The 27,935-nt window shown below is 54.1% G+C and overlaps 1 protein-coding gene and 1 long non-coding RNA gene across 3 annotated transcripts; one reads left to right on the top strand and one right to left on the bottom strand.

Moving 5' to 3' along the window:
• Positions 1-135: 135 nt before the first annotated feature.
• Positions 136-27,935, bottom strand: LOC311618364. 2 transcript variants are annotated; one of them, XR_014794304.1, is made up of 3 exons: positions 27,370-27,935; positions 11,453-11,650; positions 136-272 (listed from the first exon to the last, which is right to left on the bottom strand). It is a non-coding gene; the product is annotated as an uncharacterized lncRNA (long non-coding RNA). The 2 variants fall into 2 exon arrangements; XR_014794305.1 differs by lacking the exon at positions 136-272 and adding an exon at positions 10,178-10,282.
• On the top strand, positions 16,357-27,537 carry CA6 (carbonic anhydrase 6; the record flags this gene model as incomplete). Its single annotated transcript, XM_084873829.1, has 8 exons — positions 16,357-16,435; positions 19,146-19,325; positions 20,206-20,354; positions 21,458-21,550; positions 22,910-22,979; positions 24,376-24,533; positions 26,410-26,533; positions 27,167-27,537. The coding sequence occupies 8 exons, from the start codon at positions 16,357-16,359 to the stop codon at positions 27,286-27,288; spliced, it is 975 nt and encodes a 324-aa protein (XP_084729955.1). The 3' UTR covers positions 27,289-27,537.

The raw sequence follows: 27,935 nt of genomic DNA, 5'->3' as shown, positions 1-27,935 counted from the left end.
CTGCTCAAGTATTCTGACCAAGAAAGGGGAGTCACCTGGGACCCTGTGGCTTTAGACAGTAAGGGAGCACTCATTTGGCAAACTAAAAGAAGGACGATAGATGCTCACGATCACTGCCTTACTTCCCAACGACGGGTCTTCTCCTTAGAGAGGGGCTTCCTCAGGCTTCGTCCTGACTCCAGCCTGACTGTGGGCTTCCGGCCATGCCTTCTCTGGGCTGCAGTGAGTCCAGGAGGCCTGATGCAAACAGCGCCTTCAGTTATTCCTCTGGGCTGTGGGAAGTCACCGGAATGAAGACATCATTAACCTATGCTTAGTGAGTGGATATTTGGGCTGTTTCCAGTCTGGGGCCATAATGAATAGGGCGGTTATGATTATTCCTGCCCAAGCCTTTTGGTGCACAAAGGAGCACTGGGTGAGCGTTCACATTGTCCTGTGATCCTGGTGACAGCTGGTGTGTCAGCCTTTCCATGGGTGCCATCAGGCTCAGGATGGCTCTGAGTGTACCTCGCTGGGGTTTCAATGTTCATTTATTTTGTCACTAAGTAGTGTTAATGGGCCACCTGAATATTTTTTTCTTGTGAGTGCCTATCTATATTAATTATAGGGTGATATGCAAATTGGCCAGGACACCGTCACAGTAATGACCAATCAGCAGGTGGCGTGCACAGCAGGCACAGGTGGGCGGGGACTTGCAGTGTTGGGGACTGGGAGGGGCTGTGGCAGAGAGGCCTCTCCACCCTCCTGTGTCCCTCTCTGCCATGGCCCCGGCTGGGGGTCTGCAGGCCTCCCCTGGCTCTGGCCTACCTCTTTGGGGCAATCCATCAAGGAGCCCCAGATGGGTGGGCATTGCCTACTTTTTTGGGGCAATTGATCACGGGGCTCCCACACTGTGACAGGGAAGAAACCAGGCTAGGGGACCCCCGCCCCCTGCCCCAAGTGCACAAATTTTGTGCACCGGCCACTATTTTATCTATAAGCAGCTGAATGTTTTTCTTAGTAATTTGCAAGAGGTCTTTATACATTCTGGACATGAGTCCTTTGTTGCTTATGTGTGTCGGAAGTATCTTCTTCCACTCTGGGGCTTGACTCTTCACTTGGTATGGGGTGCCTTCATAAACTAAAGTTTCTAATTTTAATGATGTGTAAGTAACCTTTTTCTTTGTCTTATTTAAGATATTCTTGCCTAGCTTCCTATTTATTGATGTCTGTCATTCCTCTAAAAATAATCTCTTATTAGAATCATTTGAGGGTATTTGATGTTTACTGATGCCATCCTAAGTGATATAATCTTTTAAACGTACTTTTTATTTTAGAATAGTTTCACATTTACATAAAAGTTACAAACATACTGCAGAGAGTTTCTGTGGTAATATAGTTTTTAAAATTAAAAAAAATTATTTCATTTTTATAATTGTTGCTGTTATATAGAAATATAATTGTATTTTGTTTATTGTCCTTGTGTATATCAACTTTGTATATGTACTTATTAACTGTAATAATTTATTTGATGATCTTTTTGGATTTTCTGTTTATCCAATTATATCACCTGTGAACAATACAGTTTTATTTCTTCCTTCCTAATCCCTGAAACTTTCCCCCTTTATTATACTGGCTTGAACCTCCAGGAAAATGTCAATGTCAATCATGGTATCAAGCATCTGAGTCTCTTTCCCAAACTCAGGGGGCAACTTCCCATAGTTCACCATTAAGTATGATGTTTATGATAGAATTTTTGGTGCATAGTTTTTATCAGATTAATAAAAATTTCCACCCTTTTTCTTGGGAATTTTTAAAAAAAATCATAATTGGATTTTGATTTTTCTCTTGGGTTTTACATTTTCTCAATTGTTTTTCCTGCCTGTGCTAAAGTATCTTTTTCTCCTTTATTTTTGTTACATTAAATTTTAAACATTAAACCAACCTTGCATTCCAGGGGTAAACGCAACCTCTGGTGATATAGTATTCTGTGTATACATCCCTGCTTTGGCGCTTTCTTATGCTTTCCAAGAAATTCTCAGGAAAAAACATTGTCCAGCATTTCTAGTTTTCTCAGTAAAAGGTTTGGTATAAAATAAGCTAGGCTGCCTTTGCTGAAGTGCGAAAACGTTACCTATTTTTAATTTCGGTGTATTTACGTTTTCCTTTTCACCGTAGATCAATATTGCAGCGTGTATGTGGCCCACCACGCTAAGGATTCTCCCGCAGAAGTTCCCCTTGTCTGCCTGCCAGGCTGTGCCTCAGTCCCTGCCCTTCCAGGCAGATGGGTCACTCTGGGTCTCTGACCCCCTTTCCTGGTGCTCCTGCCCCTTTTTCAGGTTACTAGGTTGCTGTTCCAGTCCAACCAGCTGACTGTGGTTCTCCATGCGGCTGCGAAGAGCTCAGGAAGAGCCTGGCACAGGTTCTCTGGATAGACCCGCGGTGCCCGCCTCATTTCCCTGCAGCCCCTCCATCCCTGTGTTCCATGACATGGCGGACCTGCTACTCTCTTTTTAAAATCTAAGTCCAAACTTCAGCAACCCATGCTTTACTTTAGCTTGGTGGTTCCCCGTGTCCTTGTGATTGGCTGAATAAGTAATGCATCCCCCAGCCGAAACGGGTTTGGTTCAGTGGATAGAGCGTCAGCCTGCGGACTGAAAGGTCCTAGGTTCGATTCCAGTCAGGGGCATGTACCTTGGTTGCGGGCGCATCCCCAGTAGGGGGTGTGCCAGAGGCAGCTGATCGATGATTCTCTCTCATTCATGTTTCTAACTCTCTATCTCTCTCTCTTCCTCTCTGTAAAGAAAAAAAAAAAAAATCAACAGAAATATTTTAAAAAATTTTTAAATAATGCACCCCCCTCCTTGGCGCCTTCCCACTCCCCGCTCCCCAATCCACTCCTAATCCCCAGAACCTGTGAACGTCACAGAAGTGACTTGCTCTGATGTAAGTTAAAGTTAAGGATCTCGAGATGGGGAGGTTATTCTGGATTATCTGCGTGGGCCCTAATTGGAGTCACAGGGACCCAGAGGGAGGCAAGAAGATCAATGGATGGGGCAGATGTGCCGATAAGCACGAGACTGGAGTGACTCGAGGAGGAGGCTGTGAGCCAAGGCGTGTAGGCGGCCCCAGGAGCTGGAAGGCAAGGGGACGGGTCCTCCCTCCGAGCCTCCGGAAGCAGCCAGCCCTGCCGCACCTTGACTGGAGCCCAGGGGGACTGGACTGGGTTTCCGCCTTCCACGTCTGCGAGAGAGGAAGTCTGAGCTGTGTGAAGCGCGGCGTTTATGGCGATTTGTCTCGGTGGCGACAGGAAATGAATCCAGTTCTCCGCTTGCACAACCAGGGAAGAGCTGGGACTCAATACACACCAGGAATTGCTTATTGACCAAGGAAGGGTGGAGCCCGAGACACATAACTTGTCCTACAAAAGCAAACCCGGGGTGGAGTCCCTCAGAGGGACACAAGCAGGACTCTGTCTATTCCAAGAGGTGGCAGGTGCAGCCGGCCGGAGACACAGATGCCACATCCGAATCCAGCGGCAGGTCGTGCGGTGAGTTTGCACAGAGAAGGCGCATGGGGTGTTGATGGCGGTCTGAGCTGTACATATTTTTAGGTATTGGGTTCTTAGTTTGCTAATAAATAAACTAGTCATAGAGAACGTCCACCAGGGTTTTGCACTGAGTGTTTCTGATGTGGGTCACTGGAAGAAGGGTAGATGTGATGGAGGTACCCTATAAGATTAGGGAACTCACCACCAGGGAGGCTGGGGAGAGAAGGCCTGGGCGTCCCTGGTCTCTGGTGAACTGCGGCTGGATAATATGACTGAATGTTCCGCAAGTAAGTTATTTGCTATCATTAATTACTTACATGGACAGAACCGAAAGTCAGAAAGGAAGTAAATTTTTTTTGAGTAGTCAAAAAGATGTGTTTTTTTAATTGATTTTTTTTATTTAATTACATTTATTGGGGTGAGGGTGGTTAACAACATTATATAGGTTTCCGGTGCAACATCTGTATTCTGCACTGAACGCTCACCACCAGAGTCTAGTCTCCTCCCTCATCATGTATTTCTCCTCTCCCACTTCCCTTCTCCTCTGATAACTGTTGTGCTATTGTCTGTGTCTATGAGTTTGTTTGATGTTTGTTAGCTTGTTGCTTTTTGTTTTATAGCTCACCTATGAGTAAAAACATTTGGTTCTTATCCTTTTCCACCTGACACTTCATTTAGCACGATACTCTCAAGATCCGTCTATGTTGATCAAATGACAATTATTTTATCATTTTTATGACTGAGTAGCATTTTACCATATATCACTATATCCAATCATCCATTGGTTCCTGTGCATAATGCTGCAATGAATATAGGGAAATATATATCTTTACTAATAAATTTTTAAAATAAATTTTTGGTTAGATACCCAGAAGAGGGATTGCTGAGTCATATGGTAGGTAGCTCTATTCTTAATTTAAAAAATATATATTTTATTAATTTTTTTTTTTTTTTACAGAGAGGAAGGGAGAGGGAGAGAGTGTTAGAAACATCGATAAGAGAGAAACATCTATTAGTGCCTCCTGCACACTACCTACTGGGGATGAGCCCACAACCAAGGTACATGTCCTTGACTGGAATTGAACCTGGGACCCTTGAGTCTGCAGGCCGACGCTCTATCCACTGAGCCAAACCGGCTAGGGCTATTCTTAATTTTTTGAAGAACATACTTTTTTCCAAAGAGGCTGCACCCGTTTACATTCCCACTAGCCCAGTACAAGGGTTTTCTTTTCTCCACATCTCTTCAACCCTTGTCATTTCTTGTCTTCTCTGTAGTTGGCATTCTAAGGGGTGTGAGGTGGGATCTCAATTTGGTTTTGATTTGCATTTCCCTAAGGGCTAGTGACGCTGAACACCTTTCCATATGTCTGTTGGCCATCTGCATGTCCTCTTGGGAAAAGTGCCAGCTCAGGTCCTCTGCCCATGTTTAATTGGGTTGTTTGTTGCTTTTGTTGGTGTGTTGTATGAATTGTTTATTTATTTTGGATATTGGCCCATCATGGAAGGTATTGTTTGCAAATATCTCCTCCCATTAAGTTGGTTGTCTTTTTGTTTTGCTGATGGTTTCTTGTGCTTTTTAGTTTGATGTAGTCCATTCATTTATTTTTGCTTTTACTTCCCTTGCGTTAGGGGTCAAATTCCCCTAAACTCTCTGAGACAAAGACCCTTAAGTTTAGTGCCTATCTTTTTTTTATATGTATTTGATTATTTCAGGTCTTATTGTCAAGTCTTTAATCCATTTTGAGCTAATTTTTTGTGTGTGGTATCATTTTTTTGCATAACATTCCAATTGTCCTAACACTCTTTATTGAAGAGGCTTTCCTTTCTTCATTATATTTTTTGACTATTTTGTAAAAAATTAGTTGCCCTATATGTGTGGTTTATTTCTGGGCTCTCAATTCTATGCCATTGGCCTGTATGTTTTTCTACCAATACTCTTAAAAAAAAAATTGTAGATTTGCAGTATGATTTGAAGTCAGGAAGTGTGATTCCTCCTGCTTTGTTATTTTTTCTCAGGATTGTTTTGGCTATTTGGGGTCCTTTGCAGTTCCATACAAATTTGATGATTTTTTTGGTTGTGTTTCTTTAAAAATGCCATTGGGATTTTGATGGGGATTGCATTAAATCTGTATAGTGTTTTAGTTAATGTGGCCATTTTAACTATGCTAATTCTTCCCAATCCATGAACATGGCGTATCTTTCCATTTTTTTGTGTCTTTAATTTCTTTTAACAATGTCATATAGTTTCAGTGTACAGACCTTCCACTTTTTTTGCTACATTTATCCCTAGGGATTTTATTCTTTTTGTTGCAATTGCAAATGGGGATTCTTTTCTTCATTTACTTTTCCATTTTATTGTTAGTATATAGGAACACAACATATTTTTGTACATTGACTTTATATCTTGCTGCTTTTCCATATTTGTTTATTGTGTCTAATAGTCTTCTGGTGGAGCCTTTAGGGTTTTCTATCTATAGAATCATGTTATCTGCAAATAGTGACAGTTTTATTTCTTCATTCCCAATTTGGATGCTTTTTATTTCTTCCTCTTGACGGAGTGCTCTGGCTAGGAATTCCAGAACTATGTTGCATAACAGTTCTTGTTCCTGATCTTAGAGGAAAAATTTACAGTTTTTCAGCATTGAACATAATATTAGCTGTGGGCTTGTCATATATGGTCTTTATTTTTAAAAAATATATATTTTATTGATTTTTTTTATAGAGAGGAAGGGAGAGGGATGGAGAGCTAGAAACATGGATGAGAGAGAAACATTGATCAGCTGCCTCCTGCACACCCCCCACTGGAGATGTGGCCGCAATCAAGGTACATGCCCTTGACCGGAATCGAACCTGGGACCTTTCAGTCCGCAGGCCAACGCTCTATCCACTGAACCAAACCAGTCAGAGCATATATGGCCTTTATTATGTTGAGGTACTTTCCTTCTATACTCATTTAAAAAAAAAAATACATGGATGTTGTAACTTGTCAAATGCTTTTTCTGCTTCTATTGATACAATCACATGGCTTTTGTCTTTTATTGTGTTAATGTGGTATATCACATTAATTTGCATATGTTGAACCACCCTTGTGTCCCTGGAGTGAATCCCAGTTGGTGATGATGCATTATCTTTTGAATATATTGCTGTATTCAACTTGCTAGTATTTTGTTGAGGGTTTTTGCATCTATCTTCATCAGAATAGGCCTGTGATTTTCTTTTTTGTGTGTTGTCCTTGCCTGGTTATGGTTTTGGGGTAACGTTGGCCTTGTAAAATGAGTTAGGAAGTATTCCCTCTTCTTGAATTTTTTGGAAGAGCTTGTGGAGGATAGGTATTGCACATTCTTTGAATGTTTGGTAGAATTCACTAGTGAAGCCATCTGCTCCTGGGCTTTTACTGGTTGGGAAGTTTTTGATGACTATTTTAATTTCCTTATTGCTGATCATTTTAGGTTTTCCAGTTCTTCATGGTTCAGTCTAGAAAGATGGTACATTTCCAAGAATTTCTTCTGTCTTCCAGGCTATCAAATTTGGTGAAGGTAGGCCTTCATAGTATTCTTGTATAGTCTTTTGTGTTTCTGTGGTGTTCACTGTAACTTCTCTTTCATTTCTGATAATATTTTAGTCTTTTTTTTATTTCCCAGACAGAGGTTTGTTAATCTTACTTATTTTTTCAAAGAACCAGCTCTTTGTTTCATTAACTTTTTCTAGTCTTTTTGTTCTCTATTTCATTTAATTCTGCTGTAATTTTTGTTGTTGTTAATCTTCACCCAAGTATATTTTTCCATTGATTTTTAGAAAGAGTGGAGGAGAGAGGGAAAGACAGAGAAACATCAGTGTGTGAGAAACACATCAATTGGTTGCCTCCTACATGAGCCCTGACCAGGGCCTGGGCTGGGGAGGAGCTCACAACCAAGGTACATGCTATTGACTAGAATCGAACCCAGGACTCTGGTCCACAGGCCGACACTGTCCACTGAGCCAAACCGGGTAGGGCTCTGCTGTAATTTTAATTTCCCTTTTTTCTTCTTACTTTGGGCTTTATTTGTTCTTTTTCTAGTTCTCTAAGGTGAAATGTTAGATTGTTTATTTGGGATTTTTCTCTCCCCTCTCCCCCCTAGTGCATTACAATAGATTTACTTTAAAAATATATCCCATAGCATGGAACAGAATGCCAATCTCGAAGGGAAAGCGGGAGAGGGAGGGTGGTGGGAGTAATCAACCGAAGACCTTGTATGCATACATGCATAGCTCATACATGCATAGCTCATGGATGCAGACAGCAGAGTAGTGAGGGCCCAGGGTGGGGGGCAGGAGTGGGCTGGAGGGGGTGGATGGGGGATAAAAGGGGACATATGTAATACTTTCAACACTAAAGATTTAAAAAATAAAAATCAAAATCCTTCTAAACAGAAAAAAATATACATATGTTCTTTTATAAAAGGTTCATAGAACATTGGCACATTAACATGTGACAGGATCTCAAAGCATGTCACCAATTCTGTGAAAGCAAGAATGCTTCTAAGTGTTGTCAACATCACAACTACAAGTCACCATCTGAGTTTTAAACATATACAAATTTTAAAAATAAATAAATAAATCTTTATTGTTCATATTATTACAAATGTTCCTCTCCCCACCCTCCATTGCTCTCCTCCACCAGGTTCCCACCCCACCCTCTGCCCTTTTCCCACCCCCCATTGTCCTCATCCATAGGTGCACAGTTTATGTTCAGTCTCTTCCCACATCCCCCTCTCCCCTTTTCCCCAAGAATCGTCAGTCCACTCCCCTTCCATACCTCTGATTCTATTATATTCAACAGTCAATATCATTCATCAGTTTTTTTTTTTAATTCCCTTGGTTTTTAGATTCACTTGTTGATAGTTACGTATTTGTTGTTCATAATTTTTATCTTTATTTTTTTCCTCTTCCTAAAGAATCCCCTTCAGCAATTCATATAATTCTGGTTTGTTGGTAATGAACTCCTTTAGCTTTTTTTTTTTTTTATTAGTGAAGCTCTTTATCTGGCCTTCTATTCTGAGTGATAGCTTTGCTGGGTAGATTATTTTTGGCTGTAGGTTCTTACTATTCATCACCTTGAATATTTCTTGCCATTCCCGTCTGGCCTGCATGGTTTCTGTTGAGAAATCAGCTGACAAACGTATAGGTGCTCCTTTATAGGTAACTACCTGCTTTTCTCTTGCTGCTTTTAATATTCTCTCTTTGTCTTTTGCTCTTGGAATTTTAATTATGATTTGTCTTGGTGTGGTCTTCTTTGGATTCCTTTTGTTTGGAGTTCTGTGCACTTCCTGGACTAGTAAGTCTAATTCTTTCACCAGATGGGGGAAGTTTTCTGTCACTATTTCTTTCAGTATGTTTTCGATATCTTGCTCTCTCTCATCTTCTGGGACCCCCATAATTCTGATGTTGGTTCACTTGAAGTTGTCCCAGAGGTTTCTTACATTATCTTCAATTTTCTGGATTCTCTTGCCTTCTTGCTTCTGTGGAGGACTGTCTTCTGGCTCTTTATGTTCCAAATCTTTGACTTGATTCTTGCGATCTTCCATTTTGTTTTTAGGACTCTGTATAATATTTTTTATTTCAGACAATGTATTCTTTATTTCTTGTTGATCCCTTATTATTTCTTGTTGATTCCTTATTAATTCTAGTTGATCCATTTTCATATCCTCATAGGTCTTATCAACCTTTTTAGGAAATTCTTGAAAAACCTTATAAGCGGAGATTTGAACGCTATATCCAGTTGTTTTTTGTCCTCCATTTCTTTCGTTTGTGATCTATTTTTTTGTCTCGGCATTTTCGCAGCTTCCCTGATGGGGCGCAGTTTCAGGGTGGAGCCTACAGCCTTGGCTTCCCTCAGCCCCGCCCTATGTGGCTCCTGAGTCTCAGTAATCCCCAGGGTCCTTCAGTACTTGTAGCAAGCACCTCTGAGAGAAAGGTGCCCTCGATTTTCGCCTGCTACCAAACAGTCTAGGCTCTCCCCCAATGAGCCTGGAACTGGGGTTCAGTTCAGTTGGAAGTGGGGTTGGAGGTGGCGCTCAGAGCGGTGTGGAGCTTTTGTCTCCTTCCCACCAGGGCAATCCCGTGGCACAGCCAACCGTCCCTTCTCTGCGAGCAATGTGCACGCCTCTGGGACCTCCTTTCGCAGCTCCCCCGGGGTTCCGCCTTACAGCCCAGCTCCCTCTGTTTGAGCCTGGGTCCCCGGGGTCTGGCCTAGAACTGGGGTTCAGAGCAGTCAGACCTGGGGCCCAGCACAGTCCGGAGCCTTTGTCTCCTTCCCGCCAGGGCAATCTAGCAGCAGAGTCAACAGTCCGTCCTCTGCACGCAATGTGCGTGCCTCTGGGGGCTCTGTCTTTCGCCGCTCCCCTGGGATTCCGCCTCACAGCCCAGGCTTCCTCTGTTTGAGCCTGGGTCCCCAGGGTCTGGCCTAAAACTGGGGTTCAGCACAGTCAGAGCTTTTATCTCCTTCCCTCTAGGGGACGCCAGCCAGGCACTCAACCGCCCCTCCTCTCTGGCTCCATCCTCTCCACACACACCGCGTGTCTCCGTACCTTAGGCTTTTACAGCTCCTCCGCTCTTCCGTTTTTTTCCTTGCTTCTCGTTGTAGAATTTCCAGTCAGTCGACTTTCCTGTAGTTCTGGGTAATGTCCATTTTATATTTTAGTTGTATTTTATTGAAATTGTTGTGTGCGGCTGCAGCTAGGTGTTTACCTGTGCAGCCATCTTGGATTCTCTTCTCTAAATAACATACACAAGTTTTAAAATAAAAAGTGAATGCAATAGTGGAAAGTTCCTGCAGCAATGCTTATTAGTTAATTAACATTAGTTAATTTGTTACATGTAGATGGTCAATAATCATTTACAATATCAACTTATCTGCCAAAAAATTTCGCAGAAAAACAAAAGACCTTTCAGTAAGTTTCATAATCCAAAATTGCTTGCTATTTGCTGTCTTCTACTTTTTCTTCTTTGTTGGCTCTCCTGATTCTACTCTGTGCTCGGTATTTTTTTTTCTAGAGGCCTGGTGCATGAAATTTGTGAAGTGGGGAGGGTTTCCTTCAGCCCAGCCTGTACTCTCTCCAATCCGGACCCCTTGGGGGATGTCTGACTGCCTATTTAGGCCTGACCCCGTGGATCGGTTTAGGCCCGGTCCCTAAACCGGCAGTCGGACATCCCTCTCACAATCCTGGAATGCTGGCTCCTAGTCACTCACCTGCCTGCCTACCTGGTTTCCCCTAACTATCTCCCCCCTACCCTCCCGCCGGCCTGGTCACCCCCAATTGCCCCCCCTGCCAGCCTGGTCACCCCTAACAGTTCTCCCACCCCCTCGCTGGCCTGGTTGCCTCTTACTGCCCCCCCTGCTGGCCTGATTGCTCCCAATGTCCTCCTGCCCGTTAGACCCCCACGCCACAGCCAACCGGAGGGGGGTTTGCTCCGGGGTGTGGTCTCCAGAGGGGAGAGGGTCTGACTCCCAGGTTTTGAATTCCGTGGGAGGCTCCTGGGCCACGTGCCTTCCCAGGCTGCCTGTTTGCCGAGCGGTTTGTAGAGAAAGGAGGGTGGTCCCTGCCTGGCCCCCATCGATTTCCCCGCAATGGGTGAAGGGGGAGGGGCTAGCCAGAACGTATACTGGCCACTCAGGCTAGAAGGGTGCTACTGCCCCTTTGTGACCCGCTGAGAAGGGCAATAACCCAGCACCCTGACCTGCCCCTCTGCCCCATCACCCCCTGCGGCCTCGCCGTGATGTGTGTGGCCGTCCAGGCTGCTGCTGCCGCGGCCCCGGGGCTGCTGGTTGCTGAGTAGGTGCTGCCCTCTCACCTGCAAACTCCTCTGCTGGGCGTCTGCCAGGCTGGGCTGTGTCTGTCTGTCCTCCCTCTCCCCCTCCCACCCTGCTCCGGCGCAGACACCCACCTCCAGGTGTGCCGGGCACTGTCATCTCGGCCAGGCTGTGTCGCAGGGAATTCTTTGTGGGATTGAAGTTGTGCAACTTGTAACTCCTCGGGGAGAGGCCGCACTGCGCGTGCCGTCCGGGCGTGGCGTCAGTCCAGCCTCGGGCCCTCCGTGTCCCCTCCTGTGCCTGCCGCTCTAAGAAGGATAGTCATCTGGTGTCTGGACAAACAGATAAAAATGCAGCAAATAAGAAGCCAGGAGGGGAAGAGAGGCAGAGACGACCCTCAGAGGCGGCAGCTGGCAGCTGGCATTGCAATGCTGACTGTCACAAATGAGCTCAGCACGTGGGCCCCTGCAGGTGCCCCGCTGCCCAGCCCTGCCCGGGTCTCTCAGCCTGCTTCCCCCCGCCCCCCCGGCCCAGCTGCAGGGCTGACTCCTGCCAGGCCGGGGCCGGGGTCATGGACCTGCGCCTGCACCGAGTCCCGTTTCTGTTCCAGTTGGCTGTGGAGGTCAATAGTTTGACCTCCATGGAGCGTAGGTGTACGTTGCTTAAGTAGCTAAGCTAGCTGACTGCCCGCCCCCCATATCAGATATTCTATTAATAAAAGGCTAATATGCAAATCGGCCAAATGGAGGAACAACTGGTTGCTATGACACACACTGACCACCGGGGGGGGGGGGAAGACGCTCAACACAGGAGCTGCCCACTGGTGGTCAGTGTGCTCCCACAGGGGAAGCATGGCTCGGCTGGAAGCCCTGAGCCAGGCTCACGGCGGCGGGCGAGCACAGCGGCTGGCGGTGGCAGAGCCTCTCCCCCTCCGCAGCGGCACTGAGGGTGTCCCCCTGCCAGCTTAGGCCGGCTCCCCGCCGTGCTGCGGGACCACCCGGGGTGCGCAGATTCTGCGCTCCGGGCCTCGTGTAGGAAATAAAAAACAGGGAGCTAGGGTTCCTTTCGTGTGGGGAGAGCAGCCCTGTACAGTTGTAGGCCCTGTGGGCATCTAGATATTACAAGGCAGGACAATAATTTTCATACGGATGGGGCCTCCGCCGTTACGTTGAATTACATTTATCTTTTTGAGAAAAGCGGGGAAGAGTGTGATGTGTTTTGGAAGTTCTGATCCCAGATGGACCAGGCGCCTTGCTGCTCAGGGAGCACCGGGCCATAGCCGCTGCAGAACGTCCAGAACGGCTTGTCTTTATGGCTCCAGAGCAGCAGCTCAGAGGGAGACAGAACAAGGTCCTGTCTGTGTTACTTACGGCCCAAACGGACACATTCCTCTGGAGTCAGATCCTCTCCCAGGCCAGGCCTGCGCCAGCCTGAGCCTCGGCTCACCTGGGTGCTGGGGCCTTCCTGTGCACCCAGTGTCCGCTCCCTGTGCCCCCGGTGTCCCCTCCTCCCTGTGCACCCGGTGCACCCGGCCGGTCCCCTCCCTGTGCACCCGGTGTCCCCTCCCTGTGCACCTGGTGTCCACTCCCTGTGTCCCCGGTGTTCCCTCCTCCCTGTGCACCTGGTATCCCCTCTCTGTGCACCCGGCCGGTCCCCTCCCTGTGCACCCGGTGTCCCCTCCCTGTGCACCCGGTGTCCGCTCCCTGTGTCCCCGGCCGGTCCCCTCCCTGTGCACCCGGTGTCCGCTCCCTGTGCACCCGGCCGGTCCCTCCCTGTGCACCCGGTGTCCCCTCCTCCCTGAGCACCCGGTGTCCCCTCTCTGAGCACCCGGTGTCCCCTCCCTGAGCACCCGGTGTCCCCTCCCTGTGCACCCGGTGTCCCCTCTCTGAGCACCCGGTGTCCACTCTCTGTGCCCCCGGCCTGTCCCCTCCCTGTGCACCCGGTGTCCCCTCCCTGTGCACCCGGTGTCCACTCTCTGTGCACCCGGCCGGTCCCCTCCCTGTGCCCCCGGCCTGTCCCCTCTCTGAGCACCCGGTGTCCCCTCTCTGAGCACCCGGTGTCCCTCCCTGTGCACCTGGCCGGTCCTCTCCCTGTCCCGGGTGCTTCCCTGTTTGTCTTGGCGGACGGCACCTCCCGCTCCCCTGGGCCACCGCATCCCCCTCTCCCTTCTCCGGGCCTCGGCGGCCTGCGTCATGGCGCCGTGGCGGCACCAGGGAGGGACAATGGCTCCTTTCTGGTGCTGACACCCTGTTGTGGTGAAAATGCCAGGCCTGTCAGCTCATCTCCCAGACAGGCTCAGGCTGAGACAGCCTCGATGCGCTGGACGCGGTTGGATGGAAGCAGCAGCCAGTCAGAGTCCAATGTGACTCGGAAACCACAGACCATCCTCCCCGCCCCCCCCCCGCCCCCCCAAACCAGCACCGCGCTTCACGATCACAAGGAAACCCGGCGAATGGAAAACTTTAGGGCCAAAGAGGACAGGGAGTTAGACAGAAGGCAACAGGCGTGACGCTGCCTGCCCGTGGCTCACGGCGACGGCGCACGTGTCCCAGGAGACGGGGGGCCCTACGGAGGGGACCCTCTTTCCTGGCCACGTTCCCTCATTAACGACGGGCCTGGCTGGGCCGATGGCGTAATGGACTTAGTGACCCACCCTGACCCCCTTAGCCGGGTCACCGCCCCTCAGGCTCCCCCAGGGACCGGAGGCCCCCGAGCAGCCCCAGGCCTGATGGTCAAAGAGCTGCCGTGGGCTCCACCGGGGCTGCTGCGACCACAGACTCAGAGGAGCTGTGAGGACTTGGGGGCAGTGAAGGCACCGGGGCTCCCCGGGCCTCCGTGCGGAACGGGGACAGGAGCCCCGGCAATGGACACCCGCCCTCTCCCGGGCGCAGCCTGCGGGGGCCGCTCCTGAGCCCTCCTGTCTCCGAGCTTCTGCTCCCGCTCCTCTCCCCCCGCGGCCCCGCCTGTCCCCGCTTTGGGCAGCACCCTGACCCCGTCCTGCACTAGCCTCGTGGTCTGCAAACCGCGGCTCGCGATCCACATGCGGCTCTTTGGCCCCTTGAGTGTGGCTCTTCCACAAAATACCACGGCCTGGGCGAGTCTACTTTGAAGAAGTGGCATTAGAAGTTTAAAAATTCGGCTCTCCAAAGGAATTTCAGTGGTTGTGCTGTTGTTGTTTGGATCTGCTGACGCATGAGTTTGCCGACCACTGCACTCGCCGCCTCTGAGCTCCTGTCCCTCCAGCCACCCTCTGCCTCGGAGCGCCCAGTCCTCCCACCTCCTCCACGCCGGGACCCAGCCCTCCGCTCTCCTTCTGTCCGATCCCAGGAAAAACCCTGCTGGCTCTATCGTGCTTTCCTGCCAGTGGGAGTTGGGTCCCCCGCTGCCTACAGGCCAGGCCGGCCCGGCTGTCCCCAGCAGAGTGGGATCCCGCGGGAGCTGAGGGTCTGCGAGGCAGCCCTGGGGCCAGGCCGGGCCCAGCGGGTTCTGTAAGGTGCACAGCGGGGTTCCCCCCAGCAAACGGGGAGAGCGCTCCGCGGCTGAAGGACTCCTTCCCTGTGGCCTCTCGTCCCCCCGCTAACAGGCTGGGAGCTGATGACCCTCACACCCTCTCTCCACGGGGTGAGGGTCCGAGTAGGTAAAAGTGCCATTTGCCACGTCCCGGCTGCTGCTCTGGGAACACACAGTTTGCTGTTAACCCCCAGGAGGAGGTGCGTCCCCTTACCCCGGAAACGCAGGCCCGGGCGGGGGCTGAGTGGCCCGCCACCGTCCCATGGCCGCCGAGCGCGGGATCTGTGCTCCGTCTGTCTGGCCTCAGAGTCCTTGCCCTTCCCACGCCCTTCACCAGCTGAACCCAGGTGCCATTGCCCCTGGGCACCCTGGGCTGGGGCCGGGGGTGCGGGGGGAGTTGGCAGTGAGATGTCGAGGCTGGGGCCTAGCTCCGGGCTCTGGAACAGGGGTCCATTGTGTGGGCCAGGGCTCCAGCACCAGCAGTGGCACTGCTCTTGGCCTGTGCCCTCTCTGAAGGGCAGGCGAAGAGCGGCCATCAGCCGGCGTCCATCAGAAGGCTCTCGTCAAGCCAAAACCAGTTTGGCTCAGTGGATAGAGCGTCGGCCTGCAGACTGAAAGGTCCTGGGTTTGGTTCCGGTCAAGGGCATGTACCTTGGTTGTAGGCACATCCCCAGTAGGGGGTGTGCAAGAGGCAGCTGATCGATGATTCTCTCTCATCGGTGTTTCTAACTCTCTATCACTCTCTCTTCCTCTCTGTACAAAATCAATAAAACATATTTAAAAAAAAAAGAAAAAAAAAAAGAAGGCTCTCGGCGGCTCAGTTCTGGGGGCAGGAGGTCAGGCCAGGCACCGCTCTGACGCTCGGCCAGGCTCGGCTCTGCCATGTCCCGCTGCTTTGGGGTTGACGGAGCTCACCCCAGAGGTTGGAACAGATGCATTTCGCGGGGACACATGCGCCCCAGCAGCTCGATGGCCCGGAGGCGCGCCCAGGGCCCTGCGCCCAGAGGGAGGCGCAGACACGCCGGCCTCGCCGCCGGCTCCGTCCCGGCCCCGCGCGGGCAGATCGTGCCCGGAGGTGCCGGCTGAGGCAGCCGAGCAGCGGCGGTGGCCGGGACAGTTGCCGAGACCCAGGAAATGCCAGGGGGGACCTGGCAAGGGAGTGCAGGCCCGGCGATGCCCCTGCCAGGCCCCTGGCCGGGCCCCAGCGCGCTGGCCGGGAGCGAGGGGCCGGAAGCAGCTCGTCCTGCCCTCCGGGGTGTCCCTCCACAAAGGCCGCCCTGTGTGGCCTTGACGTGAGTTCTCCCGGGTCAGGACACGGGCGGCCAAGCCGATGGGCTACCTGGCCACGGCAGCGCCACGGGCATGCCGCCCGCCACGTGAGCCGGGGGCCTGGTGGGAGGCGCTCTTCCTGGGAGCGGGGCGGGACGGCCAGCCGGACGCGGTCCCTGTGCCCACAGCTGGGCCCGCAGCCTTTAAAAGGTGGGTGCCCCGAGCCGGCTCCAGATCCGCACCTGCACCCCCTGCAGCCATGAGGTCTCTGGTTGTCCTGCCGTACCTGTCCCTGCTGCTCCTGGGAGCCCAGGCCGCACACGACTGGACATACACAGGTGAGCCCCCCCTCCCCCGGGCTGCGGGACCCGGGACCCCGGGGAGAGCCCCGCACACGATGGGGTGTGCCCTCTGCTGCCGGCTGCGGGGTGCGGGGTGCGGGGTGCAGGGTGCGGGGTGCGGGGTGCGGGGTGCGGGGTGAGGAGCACCGACTGCAGCCACGATGCGGGAAAGGGATGCTCGCCCCTCACAGGCCCCGGCCCCCCGCCGCTCCTGGGCGCTGACCGTTCCTGCGCCCGGGCTGGACGGACCCCCGCCCTGTTTGTCTGCAAAGCCCTTTGCTATCCTGGCCTGTGGGTGGGAATAAAGTTGTCACAAAGGTCTGCCCGCTGGCCTGGGGGTGGGGGGAGGCAGCTCAGTGGGTTGGAGCATCATCTCGCACTCCCAAAGGCTAGGGGTTTGATGGCTAGTCAGGGCTCACACCTAGGTTGCAGGTTCGATCCCCAGTTGGGATGTGTATGGAAGGCGACCAATAGCTGTTTCTCTCTTACATCAGTGTTCCTCCCTCCTCCCTTCTCCCTCCCTTTCTCACTCCCTTCTCTCTTCCTCCCTCCTCCCTTTTTAAAACTAATAAAAACTTATCCTCTGGTGAGGATTTACAAACAAAACAAAAACAGAAACCAAGGGCTGCTCGCAGCCTCCAGGGCCCGGGAGCGTTTTCTCAGCTGTCTCCTGAGACAGGCCGCCCCAGAACGTCCCGACGCCAAGGACCGGTACCCCCCCCCCCCCCGCTCCGCCTTTGGGGGCCCCCAGCTGCCCTCCCTCGGCTGCCAGGACCTGCTGACACTGGAATCTACACTTCACTGAACCCCGACTTTTACCTGTGAAATCAAAGCCCCTGGCGTTTAGCCCTGTGGGTGCCAAGGATAGGAGACCACGTCTGTGGGGCGTGGACACAAAACAGCCCTGCCCCGTGGCAGTCCCAGAGCTCCCACCTCCCCGGCCCCATCTTCTCCGAGCTGCCCTGCGGCTCAGGCCCCGACAGGACACGGGCGGCCGCTGGCCACACAGCGCCAGGAGCAGATTCGGTGTGCACCCGGCACAGCCCCCCCGACATGGGGAAGCACCCATTCTGGGGACCTATGTCCCGCAGGCCAAGGGCAGAGGGACTAGGACACTGCAGGGAGACCCGGGGTCCAGCCACAGGGTGGCTGGCCAGCCCTGGCCGTGGCTGGGTGCTGGGTGTGGGCTGAGGAGCCACGAGGCTGTGGCCTGCTGGGAGGGCGAGGAAGAGAGGGAATGCCAACAGCCCGGCCGCGGGGCCCGTGGGCCTCGGACAGCCTCCCGGGGCCGGAGAACTGGGCAGCCACTGCGAGGCCCCGGGAATCCTGAGGGCCTTCGAGCTGTGCTGGCAGGGCCGGGGCAGGGCCTTCGAGCTGTGCGCCCGCCTCCCGGAGAGAACTGTGCGAACCTGGTCCGCACGTCCTGCAGAGAAGCATAGAATGACTATTGCAAAGCCAGGAAGCTGCTCACGGCCTGGTCCAAATCCTCCTTACCCAGCTGTGCCCTCCCCGCTGCGGGGGGGGGGGGGGGGGCTGGACCCACAGTCACGGGGTGAGGCCAGGACCCACACCCACAGCTGTCCTGAGGCCATCACTCTCCCCACTGTGGCTGTGAGAGAGAATTTTCCTTACTTTGAGACACACACACACACACACACACACAGTGTATTGATTTCAGAGGGGAAGGGAGAGGGAGAGAGAGAGAAACATCAATGATGAGAGAGAATCATTGATCGGCTGCCTCCTGCACGCCCCACACTGGGGATGGAGCCCACAGCTCAGGCATGTGCCCTGACCAGGAATCGAACTCTGACCTCCTGGCTCATAGGTCGCCGCTCAGCCCCTGAGCCGCCCTGGCCGGGCTGCTCTGATGAGTTTTAACCAACCATTTGCTCATCTCTGGACCTGGTGCTTCCCTTCTTGCCCGGCACCTGCCCTCAGGCACTGGAACCGGGGGAAGGACGGGCCAGGAAGCAGGTGGAGGCCCTGCCGGTGGTGGGGCCGAGTCACCGTCAGAGGCGGGGCTGCGCAGGACCCTGGGCGTCCACGCTCTCCATGGGCACAGGCCCTGGGCCCGGCGATGCCCTCACACAGTTGCTAGCGGCCCTCCCTCAGAGGGAAAGCGGAGGCTGTGTAGTCACCACTGTTTTCAAAACACCAGGTGGTGCCCTAACTGGTTTGGCTCAGTGGATAGAGCGTCGGCCTGCGGACTGGAGGGACCCACGTTTGATTCCGTCTGGGTTGTGGGCTCGATCCCCAGTGGGGGTCATGCAGGAGGCAGCTGACTGATGCTTCTGTCTCATCAATGTTTCTAGCTCTCTATCCTTCTCCCTTCCTCTCTGTTAAAAAACATATTAAATACACACATACACATGTGCACATGCATGCACATGCACATATCACACACGCGCACATGTGCACACATACTCACACACACACGCACACACCATGTCTTGTCTGTAGGGCAGGCACTGCCACAGGGAAGCCCAGATGCGGAGCCCCTGGAGTGGGTTCAGATGCTCCCCCACCCCCTTCTGAGGCCCCACATCTGCTTTCTGGAGGGCAGCCTGGTCTTGACCCTGGCATCCTGCCGGCCACTGGGGGCCCCGGCTGGGCAGGCCCTGCTGAGAGCGGCAGGCTCTGACCTTGGCCCTAGGTGGGGTGCCCCGGGAGGGCCTGACCTGTGCTCCCCTCTGCTCTCCCCCAGAGGGGCCGGGGGATCAGACACACTGGCAAGAGGCGTACCCCACCTGCGGGGGGAACCGGCAGTCGCCCATCGACGTGCAGCGGAGGAAGGTGCAGTACAACCCCGCGCTGGGGGCGCTGAACCTGACCGGCTACAGCCCACAGAACGGCTCCTTCTCCATGATGAACAACGGCCATACCGGTAAGGGGAGGGGCTGCTGCTGGGCGGTCACGGGCTCACGGACCCCTGCGACCGCTGACCTGGAGCACAGCCTGAGGGTGACCGGCGTCAGGCCCCGAAACGAAACGAGGAGGCTCTTCCGAAGGAGCGCCTCTCCCTCAGCCCCGTCCCCGCTCTCCCTCAGCCCATTACCTCACTCACTCAGGCCCAACCGGAGGCAAACAGGTGACAGCAAACCAGGTGACAGCAAACCAGGTGACAGCAAACCCAGGTGACAGCAAACCAGGTGACAGCAAACCAGGTGACAGACAAACCAGGTGACAGCAAACCAGGTGACAGGGGCAAACTCAGGTGACAGGGGCAAACCCAGGTGCAGGCAATGCTGCCGAAGCCACAGCCCCGCCCGGGTGTGCTCCCTGGCTGGTGCCGTCTGATTGCCCTCCTTTGCCCTCTGGAGCCTGCTTAGCTCAGTGTCCACAGGAGGCCCAGCACTTCCCAGAGGCTGGAGAGAAGCCCTAGCTTCCCTTCCCTCTGGAAACGGGGGAGGCAGACAGGAAAGCGGGTGTGGAGGGCCCCACGTCCGAAGTCTGGACCAGACAATGCAACAGCCGTGCTGTGCGTGTGCAGAACGTCAGCCAGAACACGCTCACGGCTCACGCACGTCCCTCTGATTCCCCCGGGCATTGTGAACGAGTGTCATAAATTTGCTTTGGAGATGATTTGGGACCCTTTGGAATGGCTGTTTCCAGCCAGCTCCACGCCCGTCCAGGTGGCCCTGCTGGGGCCGCTGAGCCAGCCTGTGCCGGCTCAGCGGGGACCGGGGAGGCCGCCTGCCAGGAGGCCTGGCCCATCGGCCGCCTGCACCCCTTGATACCCCCTCGCCCCCCATTTTCTCTTCCAGTGCAGATCAACCTGCCCCACACCATGCGCATGACCACGGCCGAGGGCACCGAGTACATCGCCCAGCAGCTGCACTTCCACTGGGGCGGCGCGGCCAAGGAGGTCAGCGGCTCCGAGCACACCATTGACGGCGTCCGCTACCCGGCCGAGGTACGTGAGGGCCCACCAGGCCCCTCCCGCAAACCCACAGCCACTTCTGTTTTCTGTTTTAAAAAATGTTTTATTGATTTCAGAGAGGAAGGGAGGGGAGAGAGAGAGGAACATCAATGATGAGAATCATTGACCAGCTGCCTCCTGCACTCCCCCATCCCCGCCCCACAAGCCTGCAACCCAGGCATGTGTCCTTGATGGGAACTGAACCTGGGACCCTTCGGTCCGCAGGCCGATGCTCCACCCACTGAGCCAAACCAGCCGGGGCCATAGTCACTTTTCTTATTCAAACAGCCCCGGAGACTTTCTGCGGTGGCGATGGCCATGTCTCCGGAGGTGGCGTTTATTTTTTACTCATTCGATGCTCAGGGATCAGTGCCGTGGCCGGTCGGGCCGGGGCCCCATCCTCAGGGAAGGCAGAGCCCTCTCCACGCCGCCTGGGCTCTGCGCGCTGGGTTCTCTGGGTTTCCTGTCCTGCTCAGACTGGCTGAGGGGTCCCAGGGTCACAGCGGCCTCCCGGGCAAGGCGCTCACGTCCCGCCCACGGCGACCTCAGAACCCGGGGCCTCATGTGACCGCGCTGGACTCTGCCAGCTTGTCTGCCTGGAGGGAGGTGGGGCCAGGGAAATGCCCTCGGATTGCCACATTCCCAGGCTCCCACTCCTGCTCTTTCCATTCTTGGAGAACTTTCTGGTCTTTTCTTTTCCCCATTAGTTTTCTTTTTTAAAAGAGAGAGTGAAAGGGGGGGTGAGAGAGAGAGAAACATCAATGTGGGAGAGACACATCGATTGGTTGCCGCCTGCACATGCCCCAACCGGGGCCAGGGATCAAGCCTGCAACCTAGGTTTGTGCTCTTGACTGAAATCGAACCCGTGACCCTTCAGTCCTTGGGCCAATGTTCTAACCACTGAGCAGAACTGGCCAGGGTGAACTTTTATGGACTCGACAGATCTCATGGCCCAGACGGAGGGAGATGGAGGGAGACGGAGGGCGGCGTTGTTTGTCTGAGGCCTCGGTGGAGCCTTTGCTTCCCTCCTTCCTGCAAACCTGAAGCCTTCGGAGTTGGCACAACGGCCCCTGACCCACCTTGTCTTGCCCCCCCAGATTCACGTCGTTCACTACAATTCCAAATACGAAAGCTTCGACGTGGCCAAGAATGCCCCTGACGGCCTGGCTGTGCTGGGGGCCCTCTTCGAGGTAGGCAGTGGGCACAACCGCATGGCCGGTGCAGACCGGTGCCCACAGGGGGGCTCCTTCCTGTCCCTGCTCCCGGTCCTGAGCCCCCAGCCCTGGGACACGCTGACTCGGGGAAGATTCTAACGCATGTTCCTTCTGCGCCATCAAACTCGGGGACCGCGGGCGAGGTGACCTGAGAGAGCTGGGGTCGCAGAGGCTGCCTGGACCTCCGCTGGGGGGAGGGTCCGGGGAGGCCTGTGCCCCCGGGTGCCGGCAACACCCCCGAGTCTCCATGGAAGCCCGGAGCGTGGACTTGCGGCTCCGTGGCATGGAGTAGCCGCTGGACCCCGTCCCCCGCAAACCAGTATTAAATCGGATAAAATGATCACAAGCAACCACATCAGCATTTCCTTGGGGAAAGTAGCTAGACCAGGGGTCTTCAAACTACGGCCCGCGGGCCACATGCAGCCCCCAGGGGAGTCTGATCCTGCCCGCCAGGTTTTTTGGGCAGTGAGCGCAGCCAAGGTGTTACAGTAGGAATTAGTAGTTCATATAGTCCAGCCCTCCAGCTCTCTGAGGGACCGTGATCTGGCCCCCACTTTAAAAAGTTTGAGGACCCCTGAGCTAGACTGTTTACAAAATATATTTTTGTTGGTTTCAGAGAGGAAGGGAGATGGAGAGAGGGAGAGAAACATCAATGATGCGAGAGAACCACAGATCGGCTGCCTCCTGCACGCCCTATGCCAGGGATCGAGCCCACAACCCGGCACGTGCCCCGACGGGGTATCGAACCGGGACCTCCTGGTTCATAGTTTGAAGCTCAAACACTGGCCATGCTGCCGCTGGGCTAGAAGTTTGAGCAAGAGCAGTGGTAGCGGGGGACTTCCCATCCCCATCCGTAACTCAGTCAGCAAGGTGGCTTACTGAGCCACACCGACTATGGCAGGACACAGCACATTTAGAAAGCCAGCAGCTGGGGGCGGTTATAAATCTCAGAAATCTGGACCAACCCCACTGACGGGAAAGAAACGCTGAAAATAGACCATTCCATCCAGAGCAACTTTTCTGACTTTAAGAACGTCAACACTCATCTGAAAACGGAAGAGACCTGGCGGCGGGCAGGCGGGCAGCCAGGGCCTGATGGGTCGCTGGGGGTGGCTGGGATGGTCCGGCGTGACCTCTGGCCCTTCCCACGAAGCTGCCCAAACGCTTCAGAGCTTGTCCGCCTGGGAGAGGCTGGGGGGCCCAGGCAGTCGTGGCAAAGCCAGACTGTGCCCCCGCTCAGCCCCCGCGGCTCTGCCCAGCCAGCCAGGGCCCGGCAGGTGGGCCGGAGGGGACAGGGCCGGTCTCCTGACCGAGGTCACTGCTGTTTCCCTGCAGATCAAGGACTACGAGGAAAACACCTATTACAGCGACTTCATCTCTCACCTGTCGAATGTCAGGTTCTCAGGTGAGGAGGCCACAGCGGCAGGAGGGAGGAGGAGGGAGTGTGAGGTGGGGACAGGGGTGGGGGGTGGGGGGGCAGGGAAGGGTGGCGCTCGTGGGGAGGGTGGCAGATGAGCCCTGTGGGAGAGGTGTCCCCCTCAGTGTCAAGCTGAGACGAAGCTCTAGCCCAGTGGTCGGCAAACTCATTCGTCCACAGAGTGAAATGTCCACAGGACAATGATCGCCATTTCTTTGGAGAGCCAAATTTTTTAAACTTAAACTTCTAACGCCACTTCTTCAAACTAGACTCGCCCAGGCCATGGGCGAGTGGAAGAGCAACACTCAAGGGGCCAAAGAGCCGCATGTGGCTCAAGAGCCTCAGTTTGCCGACCATGGAGCTAGACGGAAGCCCCTCATCATTGTGCCTGGACACACAGACCGGGGACACACAGACCTGGGGACACACAGACCGGGGGACACGCAGACCAGGGACACACAGACCAGGGACACACAGACCAGGGACACGCAGACCGGGGACACACAGACCAGGGACACACAGACCAGGGGACATGCAGACCAGGGGCTGGTGTTCCCACCCTCTGCCTCCGGGAGGCCAGTTCTGGTCAGAGGGACCACCTACTCCCAGGGCCAGCCCTTGACCTTGAGCAACAACCACGTCAGCTTTGAAGGCGTGGCTTTGTGCCTCCCACTGTGGCCACGTCTGTTCCTGCCCCTCCCCCAAGCCTCCCAACCTCCTGTCCGTGGACCTCCTGCGGGTCAGCCTCCTGCAGGTCAGCCTCCTGCCTTTCATCTCTCGTGACCTCGCAGATGGCAGGGCTTCCATTCTGACCAACGCCCTCCACGCCCTCGGGTCCTGCCCCCCATCCTCCATAACACAGCCCAGACCATGCCCAGCCGGCGGCCACGGCTGGAACGGCTGGGCAGGAACAGACATCGTGTTGCTGTTGTTCACGGCTACAGATGTGGACAGGCTCCTCCGGGCGCGGCTCTCCCCTCTCCAAAGTGCCTCCTTCCCGCCTCCTCTTCTCCCCGAAACCCTCTGTCCTGGCCTCAGCCGACAACGGCGGTGACGATGACGATGATGATGATGAGTTACACTCGAGCCGTAGTGCTGGTCCCACCCAGCACTTTAAAACACTCCCCTTCCCCCCAACAGCCCTCCTGACCGCTCCCTGGTCACAGAGGAGGAGCAGCCTTCAGGGCGGAGGACCTGGCCGGCCAGGAGGAGGCAGCGGGGGCGGTCTCCCCCAGGTCTTTGCTCTCCATCCTTCCAGGAAGCAGCACCTGGGGGAGAGGCTTCCGGGGACTCAGCACCCTCCGCGTGGCCAGGAGGGTGCCGGTGGGGAGCTCTGGGCCGAGTCGCCGCGGTCCCTCACGCCCTCTGTCTGCCGCCCCGTTAGGAAAGAGCACCACTCTGGACAGCCTTGACGTCTGGAACATGCTGCCCAGGGACCACCACCGCTACTACACCTACGGGGGCTCGCTCACCACGCCGCCCTGCACCGAGAACGTCCGCTGGTTCCTGTTGGCCGACACCGTGCAGCTCTCCAAGGCCCAGGTACCGTGCAGCCTCCGCCCAGGCCCCTCTGGCCGCCTGGCCAACAAGAGTGCTCCCCGAACCCACACAAGGCCAATGCCGGGCTCCTGCGGTGCTTTCCCAGGGCGGGGCTGCTGGCCGCCCTCTGTTGCCGGGGTATCTTCCCGGGGCTGTGGCAGAGACGGGCAGACAGGCATCACCCAAGGAGCCACAGCTCAGGCAGCAAAAGGACGGAGCCAACCCAGGCCAGGGGAAGGAAGTCGCCCAGTGAAGGCGAATACTCATTGGGGCTCTCCGAGGCCCTGCCGTAGGCCCAGGAGGTACAAAACCCCGCCCCCCCAGGGCCTGCATGCTGACTTCACCAATGCTTTGTGCAGGACAGCTTCGCCGGTAGGTCATGTCCCTCCTCCAGGGAAGGTGGAGAGATCCACGTTCAAGGAGACCCATTCCCACACACAAAAGTGTCGCCAACCAAAAGCTGGAAGTGCCCAGATACCTAATAGAATCAACTGTAAATTATCTCTGGAAATGCACACCTTCAATCCATATGTTGACGAATTTCCACCAAGTTACCGGAAATGAGCTTCATTAGAAACAAAATCACAAATTACACAAGGAAAAAGACACTATGAGTGAGCGCCAACAGAAAGAGACCCATACAAGTTTCAGGTAGCAGAGTTATCTGTTAATATAAAATAAGAATGTTCATGTATGTAAAACTGCATAATAGGTAGAAGCATGTTTAATATGTTTAATATGAGTTTTAAATATAAGAGAGCAAAAAGTATAAAAATGACCACATAGACTTGAAAAAAATAAACCCAAATACAATTTCTAGAATTGAAAAGGTAGTAAAAACAGAGTAAAAAATGCATTTAATAGACCAAGCTGAGAAAATTACCTAAAATGAAACACAAAGAGAAAAATAGATGGAAAAGAAATAAAGAGACAGAGAATAGAGTGGAAAAATCTAACAAATATCCAGTTGAAACTCCAGGAGAAGGAAGGCAGCTTAGAGAGGAGGTACAATTTGAGGAATATCTGCTGACAAATTTTCAGAAGAGTTGAAGGAGACCAAGTCACATAGACACATATTCAGGAAACGCCATGAGTCGATGTAAATTTTACTCATCTTATTTCTTAAAAGAATATTTTTTATTGATTTCAGAGGGAGAGATAGAAATATCAATATTGAGAGAGAATCATTGATTGGCTGCCTCCTGCACACCCCACACTGGGGATTAAGCCCACAACCCGGGCATGTGCCCTTGACTGGAATCAAACCTGGGACCCTTCAGTCCGCAGACCAACACTCTATCCACTGAGCCAAACCAGCTAGAGCTCAGTGTAAATTTTAAAACACACACACACACTACACATATCAGAGTGAAATCAAAGACAAAGGAAGCGATTTAAACATCAGCCAGAGGGGGAAAGAACCGATTACCATGAAGAAAGAGCAGGATTACACTGACAGCAGACTCCGCACGGCAGCAGTGAGAGTCGGAAAGCAGTGGGACCATCTTTCCAAAGCAAAGAGAGAAAGAACAGCTGACCTAGAACTCTCCTCGGAGCAAAAGTGCCTTTCGAGGATGTAGATGGAATGCAGGTGTTTTCAGGAAAAATGAACATCGAGCTTGCTGCCTGCCTGGCACATCTCTGTTGTAGACTTCTCCCTCCCCTTTCTACTGCGGACCCGAGACTCGTAGAAAACAATGAGAGAGATTTCTGAATAAGAACAGAGGGAGGCGTGTCCCGTGCCTGCTCTGGGCTTGGGCTCTCACAGCTGTTTTATCCGAGTGGCCCAAGTCCAAGGCCGAGTCCCATTTCTAACGCAACTCTTTCCCATCGCCCCCGTGTCCCTGCCTCTCCGTAAGTCACTCCTTGTTGCCTGCAGGTGGGGAAGCTAGAGAATTACTTAGTGGATGACCACAACAAGATCATCCAGAACATTTACCGCAGGACCCAGCCCCTGAACAGCAGGGTGGTGGAAGCCAACTTTGTCTACTACCCTAACTACCGTAAGATCCACCCCCATTTCTCCCTGGCCATTTCCCCCTGGCCTCTCTCTCCTGGCCTCTCTCTCCTGGCCTCTCTCTCCTGGCCATTTCTCCCTGGCCTCTCTCTCCTGGCCTCTCTCTCCTGGGCCATTTCTCCCTGGCCTCTCTCTCCTGGCCATTTCTCCTGGCCTCTCTCTCCTGGCCTCTCTCTCCTGGCCTCTCTCTCCTGGCCACCGAGGGGAGGAGAGTCTGAGCAGCCAGAGGCTCGGATGGACCCACGTGTGCGGGCGTGGCAAAGGGGGTGACCCATTTTCCTAGTCCCAGCAGCTGGTCAGATACTGGCCGCGGGCAACTTCCCGGAAAGCACCGACATGCTCTACGGCGAGGCAGGCCCGCTGGGCACCACGGGGGAAACTGAGGTGCAGGAGTACAGACCCGCCTTCGGCACGTCTCCCCCGGCAGGCGGGCCGCTGGCCAGCCTAGACTCAGACCCAGAGAAGATGCCGGAAGGCGGCGGCGGGACGGGGCCTCCGGCGGCATCACCCACGCTGCCCTGAGCTCGGGGGGGGGAGGGCACCTGCTGCCCCGCGCTCCCCGGTTTCTCGGGGACCCCCACACCCCCCCAACCTCTTCCTGTGGCTCTTCCTTTCACAGAATTAGCTCTGAGCTCCCAGCTCCTGCTCAACACACGCTGGATCGACAAGAAGCTGGATGCGATGATCCGCTCCATGGAGGTTCTAGGGAGGAGACGAGGCCGGTACCACGGGTACCACTGAGCTCGCCGAGAGACCGGGGCAGGAGGGCCCCACCCCAGGGCGGCCCCACCCGACCCCCCCTCCCCGCTCCCCCTGACGCACCCGTGCGACCTCTGATTCGAACCCGAGACCGTCCTCCCGGAGGCGGCGAGGGGTGGGAACGTCTGAGGAGGATGTGAGGCGACACCCATGGGACTCGCTGAGCTTCCAAACAGACCAGCACCCCTTCCCCGTAGCGTGTAGATGCAATAAATGACTTTGGAAAACGTCTCTTCCCGCCTCCTTTGTCCCACGTCACATGCCCCTCCTGTCCCGCCCGGAACCCCGGGGCCGGGATAGGGATCCGCTGGGAGGGTTTCCAGGACCAAGATTAAGACACGGTGGGAGCACGGACAGAGCATCAGCCCACGGACTGAAGGGTCCCGGGTTCGATTCCGTCAAGGGCATGCACCTCGATTGCAGGCTCGGTCCCTGGCCCTGGTTGGGCTTGTGTGGGAGGCAACCCCTCTCTCTGTTTCTCTCTCTCTGTCTCCCCTCTCCCTCCACTCTCTCTAAAAATCAATGGGAAAATGTCCTCAGGTGAGGATGAAAACAAAACAGAAAATCAGAATAAATATTCACACTCACACTCACACACACACACTCACAGACACACACTCACACACACA

Source organism: Pipistrellus hanaki, assembly GCF_964339955.1.
Source record: "Pipistrellus hanaki genome assembly, chromosome: 2".
Classification (NCBI taxonomy): Eukaryota; Metazoa; Chordata; class Mammalia; order Chiroptera; family Vespertilionidae; genus Pipistrellus; species Pipistrellus hanaki.
The sequence above is the reverse complement of the archived record's forward strand: the minus strand, read 5'-3'. Positions and strand labels throughout refer to the sequence as shown.